The following is a 24,418-nucleotide window of genomic DNA, read 5'->3' on the forward strand; positions in this document are numbered from 1 at the left end:
TCAAATATTCTTTTAAACTAGCTAACTAGTTAATTTATATTTCTTTTAACTTTTTCCTCTTTTATCTCTTATCGCTACTTATTTTTATAGCCTTTAATTTTACTAAAAAATATCAGATAATTTTTTTACCATAAAATATATATTTAATTCTTATTCTTTTTCTTTAATTACTTCATTTTTATTTCTATTTTTTTTTCAATTTACCATAAAAAATTAAGATTTCCTATTCTTTTATACATCAATTATTCATCTTTTTTTCGGGCACGTTACGAAGAATTTTTATACTTAAATGTTTTTAAATATATTTTAAATCTTTAAATAAAGACCTTTTTAAAGGTCTTTAAGGATTATAAGATGAAAAAACAAACAATGCCTGCGGGTCCATTAAATTATGCAAGAGCAGTTTCATCAGGAGAAACAAATATAAAACGAGGGAATCATGAATCAGGAGGATTAGGAGGATTATTAAATGGTTCAGGAGGACGAGGTAGAAGAAATCATCAATCACCAGGAAGTCCTATGAGAGGGAATGGAGGGAATAAACAACGGTCAAGAACAGCATCTACAGTAACAAGTGTAACTACGGATAGTGTAAGATCACGAGGAACGAGTATAGGTCCAAAAAATATAGAAACAAATGGGTCGACGGAAATGAGAGAAAATACAGGAGATGATATAAATGTATGAGAAGAAAGAAAGGGATTGAAATAAGCTGATGTATTTTTTGTATGAATAGAATGGATTAAATGTTAAGAAAATAGCGGGAGATTATTCAATTTCGACGATATCACATCATCGAAGGAACTCGTCTATTCATTCTATTAAATCGGAGATGTTTCATTCGAACCGATCGTCACTATCTCCATGTCATCAGAATCAAATGGTTTATCCATATCCATATCAATCATCGCCGTATTTTTTTGGTATGAAAAAATCTTTTAAAAAAAAACTAGGATTAAATTATTAAAGTACCTCAAAATTATCCTGGAACAGGATATAATGCTAGTGTTGCAGCGTATGGACCGTCTCATTCAGGGTTTACACAACGAAATATGAGTGGATTTTCAAGTTCTTCAAATCATCCATTTAATACAGTATCTTCGCCTCAAATATCGCAAACTTCTGGATTTCCAGTAGTATCATCACAGCCATGGCAACAAATGAATCAGCATTATGTATGTTTGATTTTGATGAATTTAATAATTTTAATATAATGTTTAGTTTTATCAGAGCGGATATGATCAAACAGGATTTTATCCCCCAATTTATGGGATATCTCCTCATTCGTTTATGAGGCCAATGAGTTCATATCCTAGTATTTCTTATTCATATTCAGGACAGTCTTTTCAAACTTCATATCTTCCAACACAGTCGGTCCAGATGAGCAAAAGCGTATCTTCGTCTTCGGATTGTCCTGTTACATCAACAGTGGTACCTACGACGTTTTCGGAGACTAATACATGGTCTTCACAAGCAACAACGGATGAAACAGGATCGTCTTCTGTTGTTCGTCCTCAGAAACGAGTTAATGCAGCTGTTAAAATTGTTAATCCCAAAACAAATATGGAAATATCGATTTCACCGACATTACCTGTCTCTGAAAAGGAAAATCTTTCACTTCCAATTGTAGATGAATCTTCCAAAGATGTTTCTGATTTATCTGAGATTTGTGAACAAAAGGATTCAGAGGTTTCGACCGCTCCTGAAAATCGGATTCAAGATGAAGATGAACCACTCGAAATCGAAAAAGCAGTAAATGATGATAATGTTAATAAAAAAATGAGTGTTCAGGAAGAAAATGATCTTTATGTATCTGAGAAAGAACAAAACTCTGATTATGATGAAATTAAAGAAGATTTAACACTCGAGATTGAAGAAAGTAAAGAGTCAATTGAAATTGGTCATGAAATATATCAAGATGCGACCGAATTAACTCGGAAAGACGAAAATATTGATATATTAGAACAGAAAATGCATAATGTCGAAATAGCTCAAGAAGAAGAAAAAATGATTGAGACAAGTCAGGAAACAAAAGATACTTTTGAAACGGTTCATGAAGATGCAATTGAAATGATTCAAGAAATGGATATTCTTGAGCCGGTTCAAAATATAATTCAAGCTGATCGAGAAAATGTAGTTGATGACTCGTTTGTATATGAAGAATCTTCATTTGAAAAAAAAGACATAGAAACGTCTACGTCTCAAGAACTAGATTTAAATTCTATAGAAAAAGAACAATTGGAAATTATGGATAAAGATAAATATCAAAATGATCATAATAACGATGAGGTTCAGGATTGTGATATTATTAATGAATTTCAAAATAAGCTATCGATAAAAAATCAGGAAATTAGTGTAGAACAATCTCGACTTTCATCTACTGAAAAAACTAAACAAAAACCATTGCTTATACCCCTTGGTTTTTCTGAGATAGATAAAAATGATGCGCATGTAGTTTCAATGTCTATTACATCTCTTAAGAACTCAGTATTTATTACGGATCTTAAGACTATTGTATATCCTGAAGGATTCAAGCCTCCAAAGACATCTTTAAATGTAAATTCATTACCTGGAAAATTTAGATATGATGAAGAATTTTTGTTACAGTTTCAAAAAGTTTATATAGATAAACCTGATTTTAATTGGGATGAACGTATAAAAGACACTATTGGTGATGGAACAGATGATAAAAAATCTTCCAAAAATAGTCTTGGAGGATTAAGTTCAAGATCAATATCTCGAAGTATTGGTGTTTCGATGACATCTATTCCTATAGGTAGTTTTGGTCTGAATAAACCTCTTCCTTTAGGAAAATCTGTATCAAATCAGCATTGTTCGCATATTAATACTCAAACACAGCAAAATTCTGATTCTTCGTCGAATGTATCGGAGGAAACATTTGGAGTTAGTAAGCTCGCCTCTAATAAATCTGTATCTGGAATTACATCAAATGAATCTGGAAGTCCAGTTGGCTCTAGATTTTCTTTATCAGGTTCCGGTAACCCAGTTGCGCTTGGATTTTCTATGTCTAGATCTGGGAGTCCGGTTACTCCTAGGATGCCATCTAGAAAAGGAGGTAGTCGTCGTGGAGCAGGGTTTACACAGACAGAATCTAAAGTTGATAAATATGATCAAAAAAGCGGATCTAATATACTTTCCGATCATGTGGCTCCTTTGGCATTATCTGCAAATAGATGGCAACCAAAGTTAAAATCTCAGCCGATTCAACCAGGTGAACATATGGATCCTGAGATGGTCCAGCGGAAAGTTAAGGCTGCACTTAATAAACTTACAGTCGACAATTTTGATCGAATAACTGATCAAATTTTAGAAATTGCTTCTCAATCAAAGAATGAAACAGACGGGCGAACTTTACGGCAAATTATTCAGCTTACTTTTGAAAAAGCTACAGATGAAGCGAATTTTTCAAGTATGTATGCTAGATTTTGCAGAAAAATGATGGAAACTACAAGTTCTGAAATTCGTGATGAGAAATTACAGTTAGATAAAAATGGGAGACCAATTACTGGAGGCATTCTTTTTAGAAAATATCTTCTTAATAGATGTCAAGAAAATTTTGAACGTGGTTGGAAAGCTAATCTTCCTTCTAAACCTAATGGCGAATCTAATACTCAGGAAGCCGAAATGCTTTCTGATGAATATTATGTTCTCGTTACGGCAAAACGTAGAGGATTGGGTCTCATTAAATTTATCGGTGAACTTTTCAAGTTAAATATGTTAACTGAAAGGATTATGCATGAGTGTATAAAGAAACTTCTTGCTAATGTTGTTGATCCCGATGAAGAAGAAATCGAGAGTTTATGTAAACTTTTAGCTACTATTGGCAAAGATTTAGAAAGTACTGAGAAGGGACACGTACATATGAATGTATATATTGAGCGTATGGATAAGATTGTTAAAACATCAAATCTTTCAAATAGAATTAAATTTATGGTTATGGTAAGTTTTATAGAATTTCTAATTTTCTTTTTTCATATTATTAGGATATTTTGGATTTAAGAAAAAATGGATGGAAGTCTAAAAATGCGGATAAAGGGCCAAAGACAATCGCTGAAATTCATGAAGATGTAAATAACGTTTTTTATATTTCGAATATTGCTCATTTAGCCTAGATAGCTAAAGAAAAAGCCGAAGCAGATGCTATACGACTTGTGAATCAAAATCGTGGGTCAAGATTAGACTACGGACGAACGGATAAGAGTGGACGTTCTTGTATATCATTATTTGGAGTTCCTGATTGGCAAAACACAAAAAATCTCAATTCTGCTGATTGTAAGGTTGGAGATTTATCAAGACTTGGACAAATACGATCTTCTAATCAATGTTCATTCGGTCCCGGTGGTCAGCTTTCATCTTTAAGTTTAAGTGAGACTAAAAAAATTGCATTTGAAACACAAGACACTCAAAAAGAATTAATCGATCCCTTGCAAACTTCTGATTCTTCTATTCCTGCTTCTGAACAAGATTCTTCGAATACGTATGAATCAAAAATTATATTAAAACATAACTAACAATTTTTTCAGTTCATTTATGATTAAATCTGACCATAATAAACAAAATAATGAAAAAATACAACATGAAAAACTTCTTCCTGATAATTTATCTTCATCAAATATATTATTCAGAACAAAATTATCTGATTCTGTGGAAGATATATCCGAGGAAACTTTTAATAATAATTCTCAAGAAAATCAACTTTCTCTTACAGAACCTTCTCAACTAATCCTTCAGGAATCTGATTCCGACCAAAATGCTTTGGAAAAATTCGCTGATTTTAAACAATCTCCCATTGCGTAAGATCTCTTATCAATCAAAATAGTATTTATATATAATCCTTCATGCTCTTCTTGATGATTGAATCTGATTGTTCATATACTTGAGAATTTATTTCATTTCTATCATTTTTATTTTTTTATATATTTATAGACCAAGATTTTTTAGTCGGTTTTTTTTTCTTAAAAATCGTTATCTTAAAAACTTAATAATTTTGCCTTTTAGATTGATTTTCATATGAAGGGTTGTATAGCTTAAGGTTGTTTTATTAATATCTTACATGGTTTATTATAGATAGGGTGCGAAGTGCACCTTTAAGCCGGGTATATTTTGAAAAAACAGGCTTTGAACGTATAAAAAAAAATGTTAACTTATCATTAAAAAAGGTGAAAAGAAAAGGGCTTGATATATTATGAGCTTTTTGACCGCTATCAGCGTCCTTTTGATGTTCATAAAAAGTGGGTTCATGATCTTTATAATGAAAAAAATGAATCAATTGCGTTAAATGAGGAAATACATAAGAAATTGGCATCGAATCCCTTATTTCAGCGTTTAAACTGCAAAAAGGATCTCGAGAAAGATGACTCGCTTGCAAAAAATCCTTTGTACTCACGGTTGAATGGTTCTCAGACGGTAATTAAAGGATCGGCTCAAGGAAAGAATTCATGGACTATTAAAGGCATTTCTGGTGCAACTACAGTAATTATATGTAATCTTGTTGAAGGAACGTCGGCAGAGGATGTAAAAGTGTGTTTTTTAGGTTTTTTTTGGTGTAATTGATGGTTAATAGACATCTCTTGCATCTTTAGGTCATATCCAAGCATGTTCTGTGTATAAAGTAAATCATGGAGCGTTAGTTCAAGCAGAAGTGACATTTTCGTTGCGATCTGAGGCAAATACTGTAGTAGAGAAATTGAATCAAGCAATTGCAGATGGTTTTTTTTTTATTTTTTTTTTTATAATTAATAAAATGTAGGCAATGTTTTAACAGTTTACATTAAGGAGAAATAGAATGACTACAGCATTTTTCTATTTTTGAATAATTATTTAAGTGACGAATAAATATCCGTTTTATTTTTATATATATTTGTTTTATTTGATATATTCATTTTATTGGTTATTGGTGTTTTTGTAAATAAGAATTAGCTGAATATGGATAATGTGATTGTTGTGTTTTAATGAATTGTTTATTTTATTAAATATTTTAAAGATGAGATGGATAGAAATTGCCATTATACCTTAATAATTATGTATTAGCATACAATGCATCTACTACGCCTTTAACAATGATATTTCTACTTTTGTTTTCATTTAAAATGTCATGTGTTTGACTATGATGGGATTGTATATGAAGTTTATTAAAAATTTGCGTTAAAATCTGCAGAATTGTTATTTATTTAGGCAATTAAAAATTCTCAAATACCTTGTCCATATATTCATTAAATTCATAAATAATATAATTTTGAGTATTCTTAACATGAAATGGTATCCAGTTATCTATTCGAATAATATTGTTATGCCGTGTTAATTTTCCTCCAAACAATAGTACAGATAAAGGATTTAATAAAGTAGTATCTCTTAATATTAAGCTTTTTAAAGAATCTGTCTTAGATTTTGAACCAAAGGCATAAAGAGTACCTGGGGGAGTAATATCTTCAGATATAGGAGGTCCGTAAAGATTTTTATTGCTACTTTTTGGAAAATTAATAGATGATGGATGTATAAGAACTGTATTATCATTGCAAGTCCTAAGTAATCTCTTATTTGTTATAACAGCTATATTTGGATAAAATCCTGCGCATATTAATGATTTTATAAGAGGAATACAGTCAGAATATTTATTTAGTTCCTCGCCTCCTAATTCTTCAGACACTTCTTTATGAGAAATAATTTTATGATCAACTAAAATCTGTAATATTTGTTTAGCTACATTGTCAATAGTTTGAAGAGTATTTCTATGTAAAAAATTTTTTTCAATAAAATCTGATGCAGAAATATTACCCTCATTTTTTTGAATTGAACGCCATTTTTTAAAACAATTAATAATAGTTATGTGATCGCTTTTATAATCCATGCTCAATTTAGTACGAGCTTTACGACATTCTTCTTGAAGATCAATAGGTTGTACAAAAATATTTCTTAGTGATGCACTTGCTGCAAGAATAAGAACAGGATCTAGGCATTTAAAAATTGCTCTATGGTTTGTTATTTTTAAATAATATTTATAAAACTAAACAAACCCCATTAAACACATTTTTCCAAGAGAAGGTTCAACGGGCCTAATATAGTTAATTATGTTTTTCTATTTTCTATGAATTGCTTACAAAGTAGCCAAAATAGTACCTAAAGGTGTTAAATTTTCATTTTCATCCAAAGCACCTAAAGAATAAAGTCTTTGAAGGCCATTTTCTACAGCTTTTTTTGAAGGAGCTTCAATTGTCTCTGATAATACTTTTGATACTGAATCTTTCATTCCTATTGCTTTTATTTGCAAACATATTTCCTGTAAATCTGATCTAAGAATTTCTGGTAGTGATGCAGGTGCTAATGCAGCATATCGATTTTTAGATATTAAGGCATAATAATGTCCATCTTTCACTCTCCCTGCTCTTCCTGCTCTTTGTTTTGAATTTGAATGGCTAATCCAAGTAGAAAGAAGACTAGTAATACGTTTGGTTTGATCATATATTTTTTCTCGATGTTTACAAGTATCAACTACATATACAACATCAGGAATAGTAATGGATGTTTCTGCAATATTAGTAGCAAGTATTATTTTTCTTATCCCTGGTTCTAGTTTTTTAAAAACTTCTTGTTGCATATGTGGAATTGCTGAATGAAGCATATAAATACGATATTTGAATTTATCTGAAAAATCAAGACCTGCTCTACCTGACAATAAAACTTTATTTAAAGAATTAATTTCAGAATATCCCGGAAGAAAGACTAAGATAGATCCATCATCAGATGTTTTTATTATGTATGAAATAGTAGTGGCAATAAGGCCATCTGAGATGTCCTTTTCATTCATAAAAGATAATTCTTCTTGATTTGAAGGGTTCTTTAAGGACCAATCTATGGGAGAACTATGATTATTTGATTCATTTTCTGTGATTTCCATTTCTTTTTCCTTACAAGAATTAGAATTGAATATATTTTCAGATTTAAGATATAAAGTAGTATCTTTATCAAAAAGTGCTGGTGCCTGTTTTTTTGAAAATGTATTTTTTAGATTTTGATATATGTCTTCTAAAAAATATGAAGATACAGGAAAACTAAAACCCGGTATAAATATTGAAGGCGCCTGCTTATCTGGAAATTCTTCCCCAAAATACTTGCAAAACAAAGTTGGATCTACTGTTGCACTCATTAGAATGATTTTGATAGGAGTTAACCCAGAAGATTTTCTTTTTTTCATAATTTTTTTTAAGACAAAAAGCAAAAAATCTGTTTGAATACTCCTTTCGTGAACTTCATCTACAATAATATGACTTACTCTTTCAAGTATTGATGATGATAGGTCTTGAAGTTGTCTTAAAAGTATACCTGTTGTACAATAATTTATACTCCCTACAGGCTTTGCAAGCTTATTATCAAATCTTACTTGATATCCAATAGATTCCTGTAATTTTTCATTTCTTTCAAAACATACTCGTTGGGCTACTGAAATCGCCGCTATTTTTCGAGGCTGAGTACATAGTATATTGCACTCTGCGCCAATATTATTAAGAATTGCATCTTCAAAAATAAACTGTGGAAGCTATTATTACGTTAAAATAATATAGCATAAACAGTTGTCATTGATACCTGAGTAGTTTTGCCACTTCCAGTAGCCCCTATAATTATACAAACAGGGTTTTCTTTGATTAGTGTTAATAAATTATTTTTATATGAAAAAATAGGAAGTTTTTGTTTTTTTTCGAATAAATCGTTTAATAATTGATTTTTTCCTTTTTTAAGTGCCTTCAATTGTTTCAATAGAGTTTCAGAACGCTGTTTTAAAAATTCTAGACTCGGTTTAAAAGGTAACCAGTTAAGATCTTTTTCCTTTTCAGAATATATCTCCTCAAAATTTTCAGAAGTTTGGATATTTTTTAATTGAGAAATAGTTTCCTTCATGATTTTTAGTGATTTATCTGATATATTGGTTGGAATAAGTGATAATGGCCGTAAAAACTCTCCATTCCCTTTTTTAAGTTCTTCAATATATTCTACAAATAAATGAGGCATCTCTTTACGAATATTAAGTGCATAAACAAGAAAACATGCTTCTTCTGAGTCCTTTTTACTATAACTTTTTATAATATGTGCTTACATAGAAAAATACTTACGTATACATTTCTGGAGACACTGCAAGAATCCTTTCGCCAGCTTTTATTGATGCAATCCAAAAATTATTTTTCGTTTTAAAAATAGTTTCTGTTTTTCCTCTTTTTATTTTATATTCAAAAAATTGAATAAATTTTTTGGCGTTAGATGTATTTAGATTTTCCCAATTTTTAATTAAAAGATGATCCTGATCATTTTCTAGATGATGTTCTTCTGCTATTTTTTTGAAATTAACACATGCAAGAATTTCTGCAATTCTATGATCATATGATCTTCCTGTACCCGCTAATTTGGGCTCTTCAGTATACGCAGTAACTGTATAAATTTTTTTTTTTTTAATTTTTGTATATGAAATAGACACTTCAAATTTTGGTAAAGCTAACCAGCGACATGCATAATTCAAAATATCCAGCTTAGCATTAGCTTCTTTACTAACTAGATCATTATCATAATTTCCGATTTGATTTTCTTCGATCATATTAAATAATAACTTTTTTTCATATATTTTTGAAATAAAAAAAAGACATGCATTATTTCGAGCTTCTGCTACTGTTTTTCCATGTCCTCTCCCTATAAAAATTTTTCTATCTATTTTTCCTGTACAAAAAGCATAATAAGGAAATCTTGTATGAAATTTATCTGATTTAATTGTCAACTTCGGTTTCATACCAATAATTTTATATAAAAATATTTCAGGATTACTAAAAATGTTTTCTGATATCCCATTTTTATTTAATTCTTCCGTGCATGGAAATAACATGTTTTTTTCAATATATGTCTTATTATATAATATAGGATCTGACCCCCAATATTTTTTTATTTCATATTTTGTATTTTTTAGATATTCATGATTTAAATTATAATTCTTTATTCCTTTATTCTTCTTAATAAAGCTTTTTTCATTCTTATTATCATTATATGGCTGTTTAATCTTCTTTTGAATTATTTGTGATTTATCATTAAATTGCATCCATCTTACTAAATTATATGAATTTAAATTATTAATATTCCTTTTTGCAATTGAAAAAACACGGTTCATATCTTTTTTTTTCTTATTCTCTTCTTTTAATTCCTTTTTACTCTTTTTTTTAATTTCTTGGTCTGTTTTTTGTTTTTTTATATCTTTTTCTACTAGTTCTTCTTTTGCCTTTCTTTTTCTATTTTCTTGATATTTCCTCCCTCTTTCCTTAATATTTGTATTATTTAACATATGAAATACTTATTTATATATCTTTAATACTTTTTTTTGGCATTTCTATACTCAATCTTTGTGAACAAAATAATTAGCCAATATTTAATTAATAAATGTCAAAAAATATATTAATATTCTTTATTATTTTCAAAAACTAATAAAAAACACCTTTTTCCTAACATAAATTTAAATTTTTATTTTTTTGTGTTATTTTTTACTAAATTTTTTAAGACTAATTTATACGGACTTTAGTAGATAAGTTAAGATATTAAGAAATATTTTAAAATATTTACTATAAAATAAGCGTATTAATAAATACTCAAGCTTTCTATTATTATTATCGCTTTTTATAAACGTTGTTTTTAGTTATTTTTATTAAATATTTAAAAGTTAAGAAACTGGTTAACTGTTTTAATTTGTTTAACTTATGTTTCTTACCTTTTGATAGATATTAAGTTGTAAGATAGAAAAAAAAGGTTAAGAATGGGTTTTTTTTGGGCAGGATATGATGCTAAAGTGGAATCAACTAATTGTTCAAATAATATCTCTAAAAAATCTAATGAAAATTGCCCTATATTTAAGTTAGAAAGTAAAAATGTATGTCCCTCTAGAAAAGATGAAGAAATTAATCCTCTTAATAAAATGCCTAAAGAGCTTCCTCAGACGATGGGTTATAATCAGAAGAATATACTTTCTACACGGCGTACAATGTCATCAATTCCTAGAAATGATATTAATGAAAATTGGGAGTATCCTTCACCACAACAAATGTATCATGCAATACTTCGAAAGGGAAAAAAAGATGTTTCAGAGGAAGCTGTAGAGCCTATGGTGGAAATACATAATTTTTTGGTGAATAATATTTTGATGCTATATTTTTATTTTTATAAATGGATAGAATGAAAGTGCATGGAATGAAATAAAAAAATGGGAAGAAAGACGTGGATGTTATAATCCTAAGTTATCACATTTTAAGGGACGAGCATCTGATTATACACCAAAGTCTTTATTATTTTATTATATTGGAAAAATTTATCCTTCAAAATTTGGGTATTTTTTTTATTTGATAAAAAATATATGAATCTGAAATTTAGTTTTATATAGATCATCTTTACCTTTTGATAGGCATGATTGGTATGTTTCTCGTAATGGAAAAATTGTTCGGTATGTAATTGATTATTATGATGCACCTCCAGAACCTTCGGGTGAAGTAGCATTTTATTTGGATGTAAGACCAGCTATCGATACACCAGTTGCAGCATATGATAGAATTAGTGTATGGACATCTAAAATATGGGCTCGATTATTTGAAAATTCTGGAAATTTACATTCATGAATATTAAGATGTATATTAAATTATTACATATTTTTTTTCGTGATCTTGTACTATACCTAAGAATTATTATTGGTACATTTTATTATTAATAATTGCTCGTATATAATTTCTTATTCTTTTTAATAATATAATGGTTTGATTTATAAATATTTGTAAAAATTGCTTTGTATTATATTGAATCAAATATTTATAAAATATGATAGTTTGTTTTTATTCTTCCCTTGTTTTTGTTTGTCAATGAAAATATTTAATATCAAAAAAATATGTCAACATACGATTCAGGTATAAAGAAATGCCATATTCATGTTACTGATTTCAAAATATGAAAAATAGGTATTCAGTTATGATCCATTGTTTTGATTCTTAATTGAATTCACAAGCCAATCAAGACCTTCATTTAAGCCCTAAGATTTAAGTACCAAAAAAATATAAATTATAAAATATTTTTACCTCTCCCGTAATGGCGCTTGTAGGTATTATAGTCCAATTTCTTTCCTTCATATCAACCAAATTAAGCGTTTCCGATATTTCTTCTATATTTAATGCATTCGGTGCATCTTGTTTATTTGCAAAAACTAAAAGATCGATATTTGATAACTCTTTTTCATTTAAAATTGCATTCAATTCTTTCGTTGTTGCTGATAATCGTTGTATATCTGTTGAATCTATCACATATATAATTGCCTGTGTACAGGTATAATAACATCGCCAATAACTAATTCTTATAAACTTTTGAATAATACAGAAAATATAGGTATTTTACGGTCGAATTGATGTTTGACCCCCCAAATCCTATAATTTTATTAACTTTTATGTATTTTTTTGTTTGTTATTTGATACCCAAACATTAAATTTAATGTTTTTATAACACAGAGTTTCCATATTAAATCCAATAGCTAATATAATTTAATAAAATAAGAAAAATACACTAACATACTCGGTACTGTTGTAATAACCTCTCCTACCTTAATATTTTGTGAGAGAAATAAATAATTTATAAAGATTAGAACCTGCATTCTATAAAGAATGGTCGTTTTTCCTGCTAAAAGATCGTTAGAAACTATGCGTAATAATCATATATATGCGTTATATATGCGCCTTGTATGCGCTATATATGCTTCTTTTTTTATCTTATTCTGTTTCTCATACCTCCATCCAAACCCAAAATTAATACACGAATTTCTTTTTGTCCCCATAAATGTGATAATAATCTACCAAATGTTCCGCCTGACTTATTATTAATTAAAATTTATTAAAAACTTCTTTCAACCCATTCTTAATAAAACCTCGTTTATTTTTTTATATATTTCATTCAGCGCTCGTTTTTCGATAAACATTTTTAAAATTTCTTATTCGATTTTTAGCGTTTTTTCAGTCTTTTAATATCCCTTATTTCTTTCTGTTTTACCGTATGCTTTAAAATTTTTTATGTTTTATTGACTTAACTTTTTTTTAGTTTTTTTAAGTATTTTTATTCACATAATTTTTAATAAATTTTATCATTATTTTTCAATTTTATATATTTTTGATTGAAATATTTTTTATGGGTCTAAAGATTATTTAAAATATTGTTTTTAAGCTTTATCGATAATTTTATGCTTTTTGGATTCGGAACAAATACATACGGTCAACTTGGGGTTTCGGAATCATCGGATATTCGTTCACCAACACCTATTCTTGAAATATCACCATCAATTGTTTCAGCAGGAGGAAGACATACTCTTCTTCTCTCGAAAGATAGGGAACTTTTTGTAGCAGGGAATAATAGTTTTTTTCAGTGTTGTACATCATCTAGAGTTGATGGTTTTATACGTGTGACAGAAGAACGTTGGATTTCAGTTGCAGCAGGATGGGATTTTTCAGTGCTTGCAACAGAAGATTCAGTTTGGACATGTGGGCGAGGTGAACGGGGTGAATTAGGTCTTGGACAAGGTATTTATGTAACAGAATTACAGCAAATACCAAATTTTCCTCCTGTTGGGCGAAAAATTGTTGATATAAAGACAGGAGTATATCATGTAGTATGTTTACTTGAGAATGGTGAATGTTGGGGTTGGGGAGATACAAAATATGGACAATTGGGGCCAGGAAAATGTGAATATGTTTTTAGTCCTAGACGAATGAATTTGCCAGATAATGTACAGACAATTGCATGTGGAAGAGGATTTACGGCGACACTAACAAGAAGATTGGATGTTTGGGGACGCTTACGAGGATGGAAAAAGGATGAATTGCCACAAATTTCTATAGATGAAGTGAAAGCGATGTATGCATCATGGTCAGGTCTGTATTTTTTGATGCATGATGGAAAAGTGGTATCAATTGGATGTAATGATTATGGACAACAATGTCCAAAATTTTTACCGAGATTAAGTAAGTTAGCAGTAGGAAGTGAGCATTGTTTAGGGCTTGGAATGGATGGAAAAGTTTATGGATGGGGATGGAATGAACATGGAAATATTAAGGAGGATCAAGATGATGTTAGGGAAGCATATCAAATAAGAACACAAGGAAAAGCGACATTTGTTGCAGCAGGATGCGGAACAAGTTGGATTTATATTGAAAAGACAGAATTAAGTAAAAATCCATAAGTTAAATATTGAAAAATGTTTAAAAAAAAATCGTAATTTACATTAAAGTTTATGTTTAGTGTATTTGTAAAAAGCGATATTTGGAAATGAATATTTAAAATAATTGTTTTAGAAATATGGAATTTTTATGGATTCGAAAAATGTATTTTAAGTTTTATAGAGATTTTAAATTGCAAATTTAAAGGTAAGTTTTTAACCCGATGTTTAAATATGTATTTTAGAATTAGGTTTTAAAGAAACTGGTTCCAAAAATGATTTCTAATGATATGTTTAGAAAATATACATGATATATGATATTATTGGATTTATATGGTATTATATTTCTTCATATTTAGCTTTCTTGTCAAGGCTTTTTCCTATCCTTTTAACAAAACTTGTGCATTTCTTCTATTTTGCATTTCTATTTTAAAAATAATATTATTGTATAAATTAACTATTGTCGATGTATATATTATGCATAATTTTTGAATATATTCTAAAAAATTGTATAGATTTTTTAATATTATATAACATATTTCCTTAGCTATTTGTTCCTCATGTTTCAATGTAAACGTTGGTACCTTTAAACAACTGTTTATTAACTGGAGGTTCATTTTTCTTCCGTTTTAATTCATCAATTGCCTTTTTATAATATTTAAGAATAGTTGATACATTTTTAGCCTTTGTAACAACATTATCTGGCAATCTATGCCCTGTTTCTTTATATAAAGCTTGTATCATCTTGTTTAATTAGCTATAAAAATATATTTTTTCATAAATTTTTACACGAAGCTTGAAAGATAAATCTTCTGTCAGTATTATCGGTGATGACCCATCATAAGTACCACCCGTAGATCTAGAAATCGCTGTTCTAACTGCTTTTTCTAATCTTTCTATGTTTTTTATTGGTTTTTTTCGCCCATAACTAAACTTAGTCAAAAAAGACATTTTAATTTTATAAATTAAACTACGGAGAAATCTTAAACCCATTTAAAGATTCAAAAGAACATCTGTAGCGTTTTCTTTCTGAAAATTGTAACTCTTTAGGTACTTTAAATATCTCTTTTCCTTCTTCTTGATCTGTTTGCTGAACCTGCTTAGAAGACATATTTAAATGTCGGATACAATGATTTATAGATAATAGTTTGCTCTTATTCAATAATCCTATGTCTATAAAGTACAAATATCCATTAAATATAACTTTATAAGGCGTCATTTTAATATGTAGAGCTGTAGGTCGAGAGATCTTCAACGACAAAAAAAAGATTGTAATAAAACGTATTATTTGAAGATTATTAAGCACTTATTTCTTATATATGAAAGCCCTTTGTCTGTTTTTTATATGTTTTTTCATTGTTTCTGGGAAAATTGACCCACTACGAGGGGTTCCAGAGTCAAGTAAGTTTTTTGTGTCCCTGTTGAAATTTTTTTCTAAAAAAAATTTAAAAAAATAGGGAAACATCTATATAGAGATGAAGGAGGAATGTGGAAGTGTTTAAATACGTCTCAATATATTTCTTTTTCGCGTATAAATGATGATTGGTGTGATTGCGAAGATGGATCGGATGAACCAGGTGAATTTTGGAGAAAAATGGAAAGAATGTATTGTTTAGTTATTTAGGGACGTCAGCGTGTAATAATGGGATGTTTTTTTGTGAAAATTTTGGCCATATTTCTCGTTTTATTCCTTCATCATATGTGGTTTGTTTAATAGATATATTGTTGATATTATTTAAAAAGTGGTGATAGAATGATGGAATATGTGATTGTTGTGATGGCTCTGATGAGTATGAACATATTATTGAATGCGAAAATACATGTGAAGAACAGCATAAAAAATATAGTCAGGAATTAGCTAATAAAGATTATATTTATAAAAAAGGATCTAGAATTCGTCAAGAATGGGCAAAAAAAATGAAGTCTATGGACAAAAAGCTAGATGATGAGATTAAAGATATTTTGAATAAGCTGAAGGATGCAATTCGTAAAAACCGAGAGTCAAAAAGGTCAAAGATTTTCGAAAATTTAAAAATGTTTCAAACAGAAAACACGTCCTTTCTAGGTGTGCTTAATGAAAAGATTGGCGATATTTTTGAGAAACATAAAAATAAACTTTCATCTTTTATGTATTTATGGCAGGATAAAATAGATATTTTTGATGAGACTTTAAGAAATCTAAAAAAAATATATGATTATGATCCATCAAATATTATTTTAGACAATGTAATAAAATCATTAGAAGAAGTGAAAAGTGATTTAGACTTTGAAAACAATGGGTATAATGAATATATAGAAGAATTAAAGGATGAATATAACAAATTTTTTGAGTTTATTCACCGGGAATATCATTTATTTCGGTTTAAAGAAAGGTCTTTTTTTGGCTCTGTAGAGGATTGGATTAAGCGTAGAATTGATCAAATAAAAAGATGTCTTATATCTCATAAGATTTTGATTGATGATGAAAAAATTGATCCACAAATTATAGGTAATTTTTTATTTTTATAATGAATTATTGAATATTTGAAGATGATTATGATGCTTCTGGTGAATCAAATCAGGAAATAGATGAATTAAGAGAGAAATTAGGCAAGAAAGAATTATTAAGAAAGGAAAAATCTAAATTTTTTAATGTTTATTATGCTGTTAAAGACGAAATTATTACATTTAAGTTTAAAGATTATATTTATGAGTTCTCCTTTTTAAAAGATGCATATCAAATCTCTACTAATGATAATAATCGTATTTTACTTGGGTAAAATCTTTTTTCTTTTATAAAAAAAATAATATCAAATTAGTTCTTTTTCCCACTTTGATGGACATAATAAGCTTTATTATTATAATGGTGACCGATGTTGGAATGGGCCATCACGTTCTGTAATGATAGAATTATCTTGTGGAATCAAAAATGAACTTATTTCTGTAATGGAATATCAGAGATGTGTTTACTTCATGAAAATACTAACACCTGGTGCTTGTATTTTGCCTTCAAATGAGATAAAAAGGGATGAATTATAAAAAAAAGACAAAAATAAAAACATTTTAATAATTTAGGGACATGAAATTAAATATAACATATACATTTCTTGTGTATGTGTTTTTGATATTTAATAAAGGTTTTTTTTCAATCTATTTAATATAGAAAAAATATTCGTAGTCTTTATTGTTTCTACGCAATGGTTGTTCAAGAAATTCAAACTTCTCAGGATTATGATCGAATTGTTTATAATACGAACAATATTGTTGTTGTTGAGTTTTATGCTTCTTGGTGTGGGCCATGCAAAGCAATTGCACCTGTTTTTATAACCTTAAGTGAACATCCGAAATTTTCAGATATTATTTTTATCAAAGTAAATGTTGATCATCTGAGAGCTGTTGCATCTAAGGCTAGAATTAGTTCTATGTGAGTATTTTTTATTTAGATATGTCTTTTTTTTTTAAAAAAAATGATATATAGGCCTACTTTTGTTGTTTTTATGAATGGAACAGAAGCTGAACGAATATCAGGTGCAAATCGCCAACAATTAGAGTTTATGATTGAAAAATATTCAAATATGGCTGTTTCAGTGAAAGGAAAAGGTATTTAGTTTTTTTTGTCTGTGAAATGAGGTTATATATATTTTAGAGTCAAAAGATATGAAAGGGTTTTATCCTTTGGATTGTTTTGTAGATATTCGTCAGGTAATGTTTATAATTGAGGGTTATCAAAAACATATGAACGTTATAGTTGGATTGTTTAAATATGGATAAGAAATATCCTTCTAAATGTATTTTTGAAAAAGAAGGATATCTACAGTCGGATGTTGATGAACAATTACTATTATACATTCCTGTATGAATCAAGGAAAGAAAATGAGTAGATTAACCTTTGGAATAGTTTAAATCCACCGTTCGTATTTATTCGTTGATATTAGAGTGTAAAAATCAAAAACAAGCACCATCTTGTCTTTCTCTATATATAAATATGACTTCTCTTCCATCATTTGATGATGTATCAGATTCAGGAATTAAGCCGACTCAGCGTATTGAAGAAATTTCATATGATGCAGACGGTCTTGTGACAATACCACTTAGATTTGTTAAATTTCAGCGAGTAGTTAGTCTTGTTCTTTTTGTAGAAGCAAATCAAGATGACGAGACTTCACGAATTGATAAGTTGACAATAGTCGGCGAAACAATAGAAGAAGCGGTTAATAATGGGATCGTGCAAAAAATGGAAGAATAGTTAATATTAAATATTATTTATTTTTTAAGTTTTAGTCTTTATGTCAAAATAATACTTTTAGTTGAACAATTAAAATATGTACGCTTTTACTTGTTATTGTTTAAATTTGATAAGTATTATTAATAGTATGTAATATTATGTTTTTATGTTAGACATATGTGATTTCTGTATATTATTGTATAAATTATCTTTGTTCTTCTAACTTATTAATAAAATTAAGAGATCTTTGATAGACCCATAATGTAATTGCTCTATATTGCATTAAAAAAATAAATGGAAATTGCGTTAATTACGTAGAAGGTGCTGCTCTCAAAACAGATATCCACCACCCTTTGTAAAGACCTAAGAATCCTTCAGATTTAAAGATAATAATTCCTGTCTTTATGACTTTGTTATAAACAGGAATATCTTTATAAAAATATTTTTTTCTTGTTGGGCCTTGAACCTAATAATATAATTAATATTTTCTGGAATACATTTCATCATTTACCTGTAAGCGTTTTCTAATTAGATCTAATGGAAAAACAATTGTTTTTCCAACTGTTCCTGATACGAGTCCTGCAAGAGCATCCGTCCATGATGATGAATAACCAATATTTGATAGATACGTTTTTGAACTTTCGTATAATCCAAATACAGTTCCCCTGATGTGATAATTAGCAAATTGGTATATAAAATAATAAAATAATACATATAAGGTACTATTTGTAAAATTGATGCATTAATACCACGATAAAATCCTTTAATGCCTTCTGAAATGTACACTGATTTAATTGAATGGGGAATAGATAAATACACCTATATTATATAAGTTTTATAAATTATTGAATATAAAATTCACTTTTGAAACTCCTTGTGCTGCAAATCGTGTTCTTAAAAGGTCAAATGGATAAGATGCCGTTGTTGCCACTGCTCCTGCAATAGCTCCTGATACAAATGTTTTGCCAGAATTATATGTTTTTTCTGGAAAAATTCTATCCAAAAAAAATTTACATTTTGCATAAGTAAAAAATTGACATGAACCATAAGACATATATAAAATCTGAGAAAAACAGTTTCCTTTCCATAATGCCTTGCTCTAATTAATATTTCTTTTTCTAATATGTAGATAGTATACAAGTATTCCTTCTTGATGAATAATTTGTTTAACTAATCTAATAATCCTTTGGAATGGATAATTTGTAGAATTATGTTCTTTTAATGGAAATACTGGTAATATTTGAAGCTGCATCCGTATTTTAATGACATCAAAAGGTGATATAATAAATCTATGGCATATTAATATCTATATTAAAAATTATTATAAAAGTATGTGCCGAGTTGTAAATCCTGAAATACCGCCACTAATTGCACTCTTAATTGAAGGTGATATCTTCTTCGTAGATGTGTTTTCTAGAGATTTTTCTTTCATTTATTCATTTCAAAATCCTTTTAAATTGTTTCATTTTGGTTAGGGTTGTTAGGGTGATAACTGAATATTTTTTAAATAATTCAATTATGACATTTCTTTCCTTTTGAAATTATAATTTAGAGTTATTTGTGTATTTTCTTTGTTCTTTTTTTCAATTGAAATATTAAAAATATGTGCAATTTGTTATTAGTTTTAATACAAATGTTGAGTTATGTATATATAGTTATTGAAAAGAAATATTGAAATTCATGTAAGATTATGGATATTGGTTTTTTATATCAGTTAAAAGAATAAAATTTGAAAAAGTATTTTAATAGATATTATAATATTACTTGATGATGTTTATTAGAAAAATAATGTTATAAAACTTTTTTTTTTATTTGAATCTTAATATGTTTGATATTTTTAAATTAATAAAAATGTGTAAATTGTTTTTTTGATTATTATTAGAAATGAAATATATTTGGTAGATTTTAGAATTAGAGATTTGAATGGATTTTTTTATATCATCAATTAAATAAAGCTATAATATGTAATTAATATTTTGAGATTTTTCGATTAAATTAATATTAGTTTTGAAATAAAAGATAATTGTTAGTTTTATGGTTTTATAAACCTATAATCAATGATTTTCATGATAATATTTTCCTTATGTTAAAGGAAATTTGTATTATTGAATTTGATAGCATTGCCTTTTTATTCAATAAAATGTTCTTATCTTTATCAGGATAAAGATAAAGATAAAAATGAATTATTTTTTATTAAATTTGAAAAATAATATCTGTATTCCCATTCTTAGTCATGACTGTATGTAGTTTAATCAAAGTTTTTTGAAATTATAAGTTATTAAAATATAATAGTTTTTTATTTTGAAAATAATTTATTTTAATTATTTTTCTTTTAAATGATTAAGGGTATGCATTTTTAAAGAGATAATCTTTAAATTCTTATTTTAAATTCATGTATCTATATATATGTTGTAACAGATTTATTATAATATTAATTTAGAGATAATTACATTGAAATATAGTATCCTTTTGATTTTTTGTATATTTTTTGTGAATTTAACTGTATTGTGTTCTTTAATTAAGAATTATAGAATTAATTTCTTTTTTAATCTTTTTATTAAATTTTTTTTAGAATTTTTAATAAATCAATATTCTATTATTGAAAGTAGTTAGAATAGTGATAAATGAAAGTTTTTTAGATTAAAAGAGTTGTTTTTAAATAAAATCCATAATTTATTAAATAAGCTGTATAAATAATTTTTAAAAAAATCATATGAAAAAACTTTTTGCTAATTTTTTATATAAATTCTTGTATTTTTAATAAAATTATTTCCAAAATGACATTATTTTGAAAATAACAATTTTGTTTATTTGATAACTATTTTCTGAGAAAAACTGAATGAATCAAAAAAAATTGAATGAACTTAGATTCCATAGATATATTAATAATGAAATAATGAAAGTACTCGATTATTAGTTAAAGGAGACTTCAATTTTTAATAATATAAGGATGATTAAAAAGTTGAAATAGTTCATCATTTGTATAATTAAAAAATGAAGAATATAAGAAGCAATTTAGAATATAAAAAAAATTTTACTTGTATTTAAAAATATTCGATATTTCATCACTTAAGTGGTAAAAGCTAATTAAGTAATTAATAAAGATTAGATGGCTAATGTCTTTAAAATTAGAAACTTCAAGAATGCTTTTGTCTGATAATAATATATAATATTAAAAATTAGAAAAAAGTTTAAATATTTTTTTGCCTTTTACGTTTTTATTCTAAATAATTTTTGTTTTAAAGAAATCTTTATATATTATATGAATTCAATATAAAAGATATGTCATTTCCTATAAAAATCATGTCTTTATAGATGTTTTCATCTTTTGAAAAAATAAGAAATGAATTTTTGAGAATATTTATTAAATTGAAAAAATAATTTTTTGATAATTTTAGATATATTGTTGAGATGAAAATAATTAGTATTGTTAATAGAAAAAATAAAAACTACTAGAAATTTAATATGAAATATATATTGCAATTACAATACTGGATCTTTAAAAAGTAGATCTAAAAGTTTTTATAAAAAATACTAATTAGAACTTAATTTCTATTCATTGAAAAATATAATGTAAATTGATATTTTCCTATTTACTTTTCATCTGTTTGTCAAAAAACATACATTTTATAAAAGATAAATAATATTTTCTATATATCTTTAGAATAATTATTCATGATTTGAGTTTCTTTTTGTCTAATAGAAAGATGATTAGAATGATTATGTATCTTTTAACATTATTTCTTTTAAATATTTAGATTTAAGTTATTTTTTTTGTTTTGTTATCAACACTGTTTTTCTATAGTCTGTGTATTAAAAGAATTCTTTATGATTTTTTCACATTTAATATTCTTTAAAAATGTTTGTTTTGACTAAAAAACAGCTTAATTAATGTTTTTATATAATCCACAAAAAAAGTAAATAGTTTTTTTGATTCATTTAAAATCTGGAAAATGAAAAAATAAAAAATAATTAGAAACAAAAACATAAAATATTGTTTATTGAATAAATATATTTCATATTTCTTGTTTTTTAAATGAATAAAATCATTTTTTGCATATTAGTTATACAGATTTATTTATATAATAAAAAATACGCAAATAAATAATCATTTTAAAGACATATTTTTTGCCTTTTAGCTTCCAAAATTGCTTTTAAATAAGATAACATCAAATATATTTTTTATATTTATTTGATCTATATATTATTTATACAATTCCGTTAAAAAGCATATAATAAGATATGAAAAATACTTTTCTTTTTTAACAAATTCTATAGTAAGTTTCATAAGTTAATTATATGTTTTTCTTAAAAAAGAATAATTTTTCACATTGTCATTTCTCTTTTCCATAAGATTCTATTGTCACGTGATACGAGCACGTGACCGGTAAACAGCATCTTAACCCTTTGAAAATCGCGGTTCCTGTTATGAGAGTTTTTTTGTTATTTTAAAGCTTTTAAGAGTATGGCTTTGTTACGCAGCCCATATGAGACTCTGTCTTTAGAGAGAACAGCTACTAAGGAGGAAATACGGCGAGCTTATAGGCGAGAAGGTGAAGATTAAGATGTTTTTGAAAATATATTAATTGTAAAATAGCATTAGCAAATCATCCAGATAAAGTGCCAGCAGAACGCCGTGCAGCAGCAGAACATCGATTTAAAGAAGTAAAAGAGGCATATGAAGTGCTATATGATGGTAAGAAAGGCGTCTAAAGAATAGATGTTCTTTAGCGAAGTTAGAATGCAAAAATTAAAGAAAGGGATAGACAATAAACGACGTCTTTTCGACATGTATGGTTTAGCATGTGCACCACCCGAAACAGTACAGGAAAGGTCGGTGAATGTTCATATGAATGATTTAGGTGCAGATTGGTTTATGTCTGCACATGAACAATTTATTCAACATATGTTTCCTCAACAAACGATGCAATCTTTTTTTAGCCAATTTCATGCATTTCCAAGGTTTTCTCGGAATATTTCCACAAGCATCTTTGATGATATTTCTTTTATGAATCGATATATGGATCCCTTTGATTTTTTTGATGAAATATTTGCTGATCCCTGGTTTCGGCGTTAAATGAGCACTTTTGCTCATTTTTAAACGAATAAAATAGATGCAATAAAGGGAAAAATTGTATGTTTACCCATGATTTTATTTGTTTTAACAAATAATAATTCAATCTAAATTCATTTTACTATTTTACTTAAGTTGTTGAATCTTTTTTGGCTGATGCCTTTCGTTCTATTTCATGTTGAATTGCCTTTAGACGTCGAATCTATGTTAATGTAAACTTTTCGTCTTTTTTTTATTATTTTTAATATATACTTCTTTAGCATGATGTAAACATTCCAAATAGTCTTCCATTTCTTCGATGCATACTTGTTTTTCTTTTGTTTCATCTAAAGATGCATAACATCCCTAATGTGAACATAATATAAGTCCTTTTTAAACACTCTTTTATTCTTATTTTACCAGAAATTGCTGCCAAAATGGATAACAACGTGATTGTCCACCACTATAACCATATCCTAATCCTCGTTAAATTATGCTTACGTTAGTCCTTCATCTACCCGATGCCATTTAAAATATATATAAATAATTTGTTAAAATTGTTAATAATATATAAATCATTAAATAGTTTGTTTATCAATAAATTTTACTTAATGGTTTGACGTTTATAAAATTTCAATTTTAAAAAAAGGTAAAGAATAGAATAAAAAGATATGAACCATTGACTTAATAGTGCTCTTTAAAACAAAATAGTCTTTTGCATTAGTTTTTTATTTCTTTAAAAGTATTTTTAAGATATTTACAAAATATAAAATAAATGTATGTAATATGTTTTTTTAGAGTTTAATGTTTTAAAACATTAAATTCTATTAAATTTATTGATTTTAATTTGTTTATAATTATATTTTTGAAAATATAATTATATATATATATTGATCACGTGAATTTATATATATAAGATGATTTTTCCTCCGATTTGAATTTT

At 27.2% G+C, this 24,418-nt stretch overlaps 13 protein-coding genes across 13 annotated transcripts; 8 read left to right on the forward strand and 5 right to left on the reverse strand.

The window, feature by feature from the left end:
* Nucleotides 1-199: 199 nt before the first annotated feature.
* Nucleotides 200-4,818, forward strand: PNEG_04281 (hypothetical protein; the record flags this gene model as incomplete). Its single annotated transcript, XM_007874895.2, has 7 exons — nucleotides 200-681; nucleotides 737-923; nucleotides 970-1,175; nucleotides 1,222-3,960; nucleotides 4,005-4,088; nucleotides 4,134-4,498; nucleotides 4,545-4,818. Exons 1-7 carry the CDS (start codon nucleotides 355-357, stop codon nucleotides 4,816-4,818), a joined length of 4,182 nt encoding a protein of 1,393 aa, XP_007873086.2. The 5' UTR covers nucleotides 200-354.
* PNEG_04282 (hypothetical protein) lies at nucleotides 4,545-6,137 on the forward strand. Its single transcript, XM_019757802.1, has 5 exons — nucleotides 4,545-5,038; nucleotides 5,089-5,180; nucleotides 5,230-5,541; nucleotides 5,585-5,729; nucleotides 5,771-6,137. Exons 1-5 carry the CDS (start codon nucleotides 5,032-5,034, stop codon nucleotides 5,803-5,805), a joined length of 591 nt encoding a protein of 196 aa, XP_019613384.1. The 5' UTR covers nucleotides 4,545-5,031; the 3' UTR covers nucleotides 5,806-6,137.
* Nucleotides 5,948-10,333, reverse strand: PNEG_01172 (hypothetical protein; the record flags this gene model as incomplete). Its single annotated transcript, XM_007874896.1, has 6 exons — nucleotides 5,948-6,172; nucleotides 6,218-6,989; nucleotides 7,035-7,073; nucleotides 7,119-8,554; nucleotides 8,602-9,082; nucleotides 9,126-10,333. The coding sequence occupies 6 exons, from the start codon at nucleotides 10,331-10,333 to the stop codon at nucleotides 6,041-6,043; spliced, it is 4,068 nt and encodes a 1,355-aa protein (XP_007873087.1). The 3' UTR covers nucleotides 5,948-6,040.
* Nucleotides 10,334-10,798: 465 nt separating this feature from the next.
* PNEG_01173 (hypothetical protein) lies at nucleotides 10,799-11,651 on the forward strand (the record flags this gene model as incomplete). The annotated part of the gene is made up of 3 exons (XM_007874897.1): nucleotides 10,799-11,167; nucleotides 11,214-11,365; nucleotides 11,420-11,651. 3 exons carry the CDS (start codon nucleotides 10,799-10,801, stop codon nucleotides 11,649-11,651), a joined length of 753 nt encoding a protein of 250 aa, XP_007873088.1.
* Nucleotides 11,652-11,992: 341 nt separating this feature from the next.
* On the reverse strand, nucleotides 11,993-13,542 carry PNEG_01174 (hypothetical protein; the record flags this gene model as incomplete). The annotated part of the gene is made up of 8 exons (XM_007874898.1): nucleotides 12,922-13,542; nucleotides 12,801-12,878; nucleotides 12,662-12,693; nucleotides 12,589-12,616; nucleotides 12,492-12,547; nucleotides 12,415-12,443; nucleotides 12,102-12,366; nucleotides 11,993-12,055 (listed from the first exon to the last, which is right to left on the reverse strand). Exons 1-8 carry the CDS (start codon nucleotides 12,986-12,988, stop codon nucleotides 11,993-11,995), a joined length of 618 nt encoding a protein of 205 aa, XP_007873089.1. The 5' UTR covers nucleotides 12,989-13,542.
* On the forward strand, nucleotides 13,247-14,242 carry PNEG_01175 (hypothetical protein; the record flags this gene model as incomplete). The annotated part of the gene is made up of 1 exon (XM_007874899.1): nucleotides 13,247-14,242. One exon carries the CDS (start codon nucleotides 13,247-13,249, stop codon nucleotides 14,240-14,242), a length of 996 nt encoding a protein of 331 aa, XP_007873090.1.
* A 15-nt stretch (nucleotides 14,243-14,257) lies between these two features.
* On the forward strand, nucleotides 14,258-14,742 carry PNEG_04283 (hypothetical protein; the record flags this gene model as incomplete). The annotated part of the gene is given in 8 exon segments (XM_019757803.1): nucleotides 14,258-14,274; nucleotides 14,302-14,308; nucleotides 14,355-14,384; nucleotides 14,405-14,426; nucleotides 14,432-14,454; nucleotides 14,470-14,510; nucleotides 14,578-14,686; nucleotides 14,734-14,742. Coding segments are annotated over 8 exon segments (258 nt in total).
* PNEG_01176 (hypothetical protein) lies at nucleotides 14,619-15,582 on the reverse strand. The gene is made up of 3 exons (XM_007874900.1): nucleotides 15,193-15,582; nucleotides 15,008-15,146; nucleotides 14,619-14,962 (listed from the first exon to the last, which is right to left on the reverse strand). Exons 1-3 carry the CDS (start codon nucleotides 15,435-15,437, stop codon nucleotides 14,777-14,779), a joined length of 570 nt encoding a protein of 189 aa, XP_007873091.1. The 5' UTR covers nucleotides 15,438-15,582; the 3' UTR covers nucleotides 14,619-14,776.
* On the forward strand, nucleotides 15,525-17,271 carry PNEG_01177 (hypothetical protein). Its single transcript, XM_007874901.1, has 6 exons — nucleotides 15,525-15,619; nucleotides 15,676-15,795; nucleotides 15,843-15,922; nucleotides 15,971-16,706; nucleotides 16,748-16,973; nucleotides 17,017-17,271. Exons 1-6 carry the CDS (start codon nucleotides 15,538-15,540, stop codon nucleotides 17,234-17,236), a joined length of 1,464 nt encoding a protein of 487 aa, XP_007873092.1. The 5' UTR covers nucleotides 15,525-15,537; the 3' UTR covers nucleotides 17,237-17,271.
* Nucleotides 17,272-17,394: 123 nt separating this feature from the next.
* On the forward strand, nucleotides 17,395-18,443 carry PNEG_01178 (thioredoxin; the record flags this gene model as incomplete). The annotated part of the gene is made up of 5 exons (XM_007874902.1): nucleotides 17,395-17,621; nucleotides 17,676-17,797; nucleotides 17,844-17,899; nucleotides 17,946-18,050; nucleotides 18,096-18,443. 5 exons carry the CDS (start codon nucleotides 17,395-17,397, stop codon nucleotides 18,441-18,443), a joined length of 858 nt encoding a protein of 285 aa, XP_007873093.1.
* Nucleotides 18,444-18,527: 84 nt separating this feature from the next.
* Nucleotides 18,528-19,878, reverse strand: PNEG_01179 (hypothetical protein). Its single transcript, XM_007874903.1, has 7 exons — nucleotides 19,760-19,878; nucleotides 19,561-19,711; nucleotides 19,285-19,515; nucleotides 19,135-19,241; nucleotides 18,934-19,087; nucleotides 18,737-18,888; nucleotides 18,528-18,694 (listed from the first exon to the last, which is right to left on the reverse strand). The coding sequence occupies exons 1-7, from the start codon at nucleotides 19,852-19,854 to the stop codon at nucleotides 18,628-18,630; spliced, it is 957 nt and encodes a 318-aa protein (XP_007873094.1). The 5' UTR covers nucleotides 19,855-19,878; the 3' UTR covers nucleotides 18,528-18,627.
* A 2,996-nt stretch (nucleotides 19,879-22,874) lies between these two features.
* Nucleotides 22,875-23,499, forward strand: PNEG_01180 (hypothetical protein; the record flags this gene model as incomplete). The annotated part of the gene is made up of 3 exons (XM_007874904.1): nucleotides 22,875-22,975; nucleotides 23,020-23,118; nucleotides 23,189-23,499. Exons 1-3 carry the CDS (start codon nucleotides 22,888-22,890, stop codon nucleotides 23,497-23,499), a joined length of 498 nt encoding a protein of 165 aa, XP_007873095.1. The 5' UTR covers nucleotides 22,875-22,887.
* Nucleotides 23,500-23,626: 127 nt separating this feature from the next.
* PNEG_01181 (hypothetical protein) lies at nucleotides 23,627-24,003 on the reverse strand (the record flags this gene model as incomplete). The annotated part of the gene is made up of 4 exons (XM_007874905.1): nucleotides 23,627-23,698; nucleotides 23,749-23,841; nucleotides 23,896-23,951; nucleotides 23,994-24,003. The coding sequence occupies 4 exons, from the start codon at nucleotides 24,001-24,003 to the stop codon at nucleotides 23,627-23,629; spliced, it is 231 nt and encodes a 76-aa protein (XP_007873096.1).
* Nucleotides 24,004-24,418: the final 415 nt, after the last annotated feature.

This window comes from Pneumocystis murina (assembly GCF_000349005.2).
Source record: "Pneumocystis murina B123 chromosome Unknown supercont1.6, whole genome shotgun sequence".
NCBI lineage: Eukaryota > Fungi > Ascomycota > Pneumocystomycetes > Pneumocystales > Pneumocystaceae > Pneumocystis > Pneumocystis murina.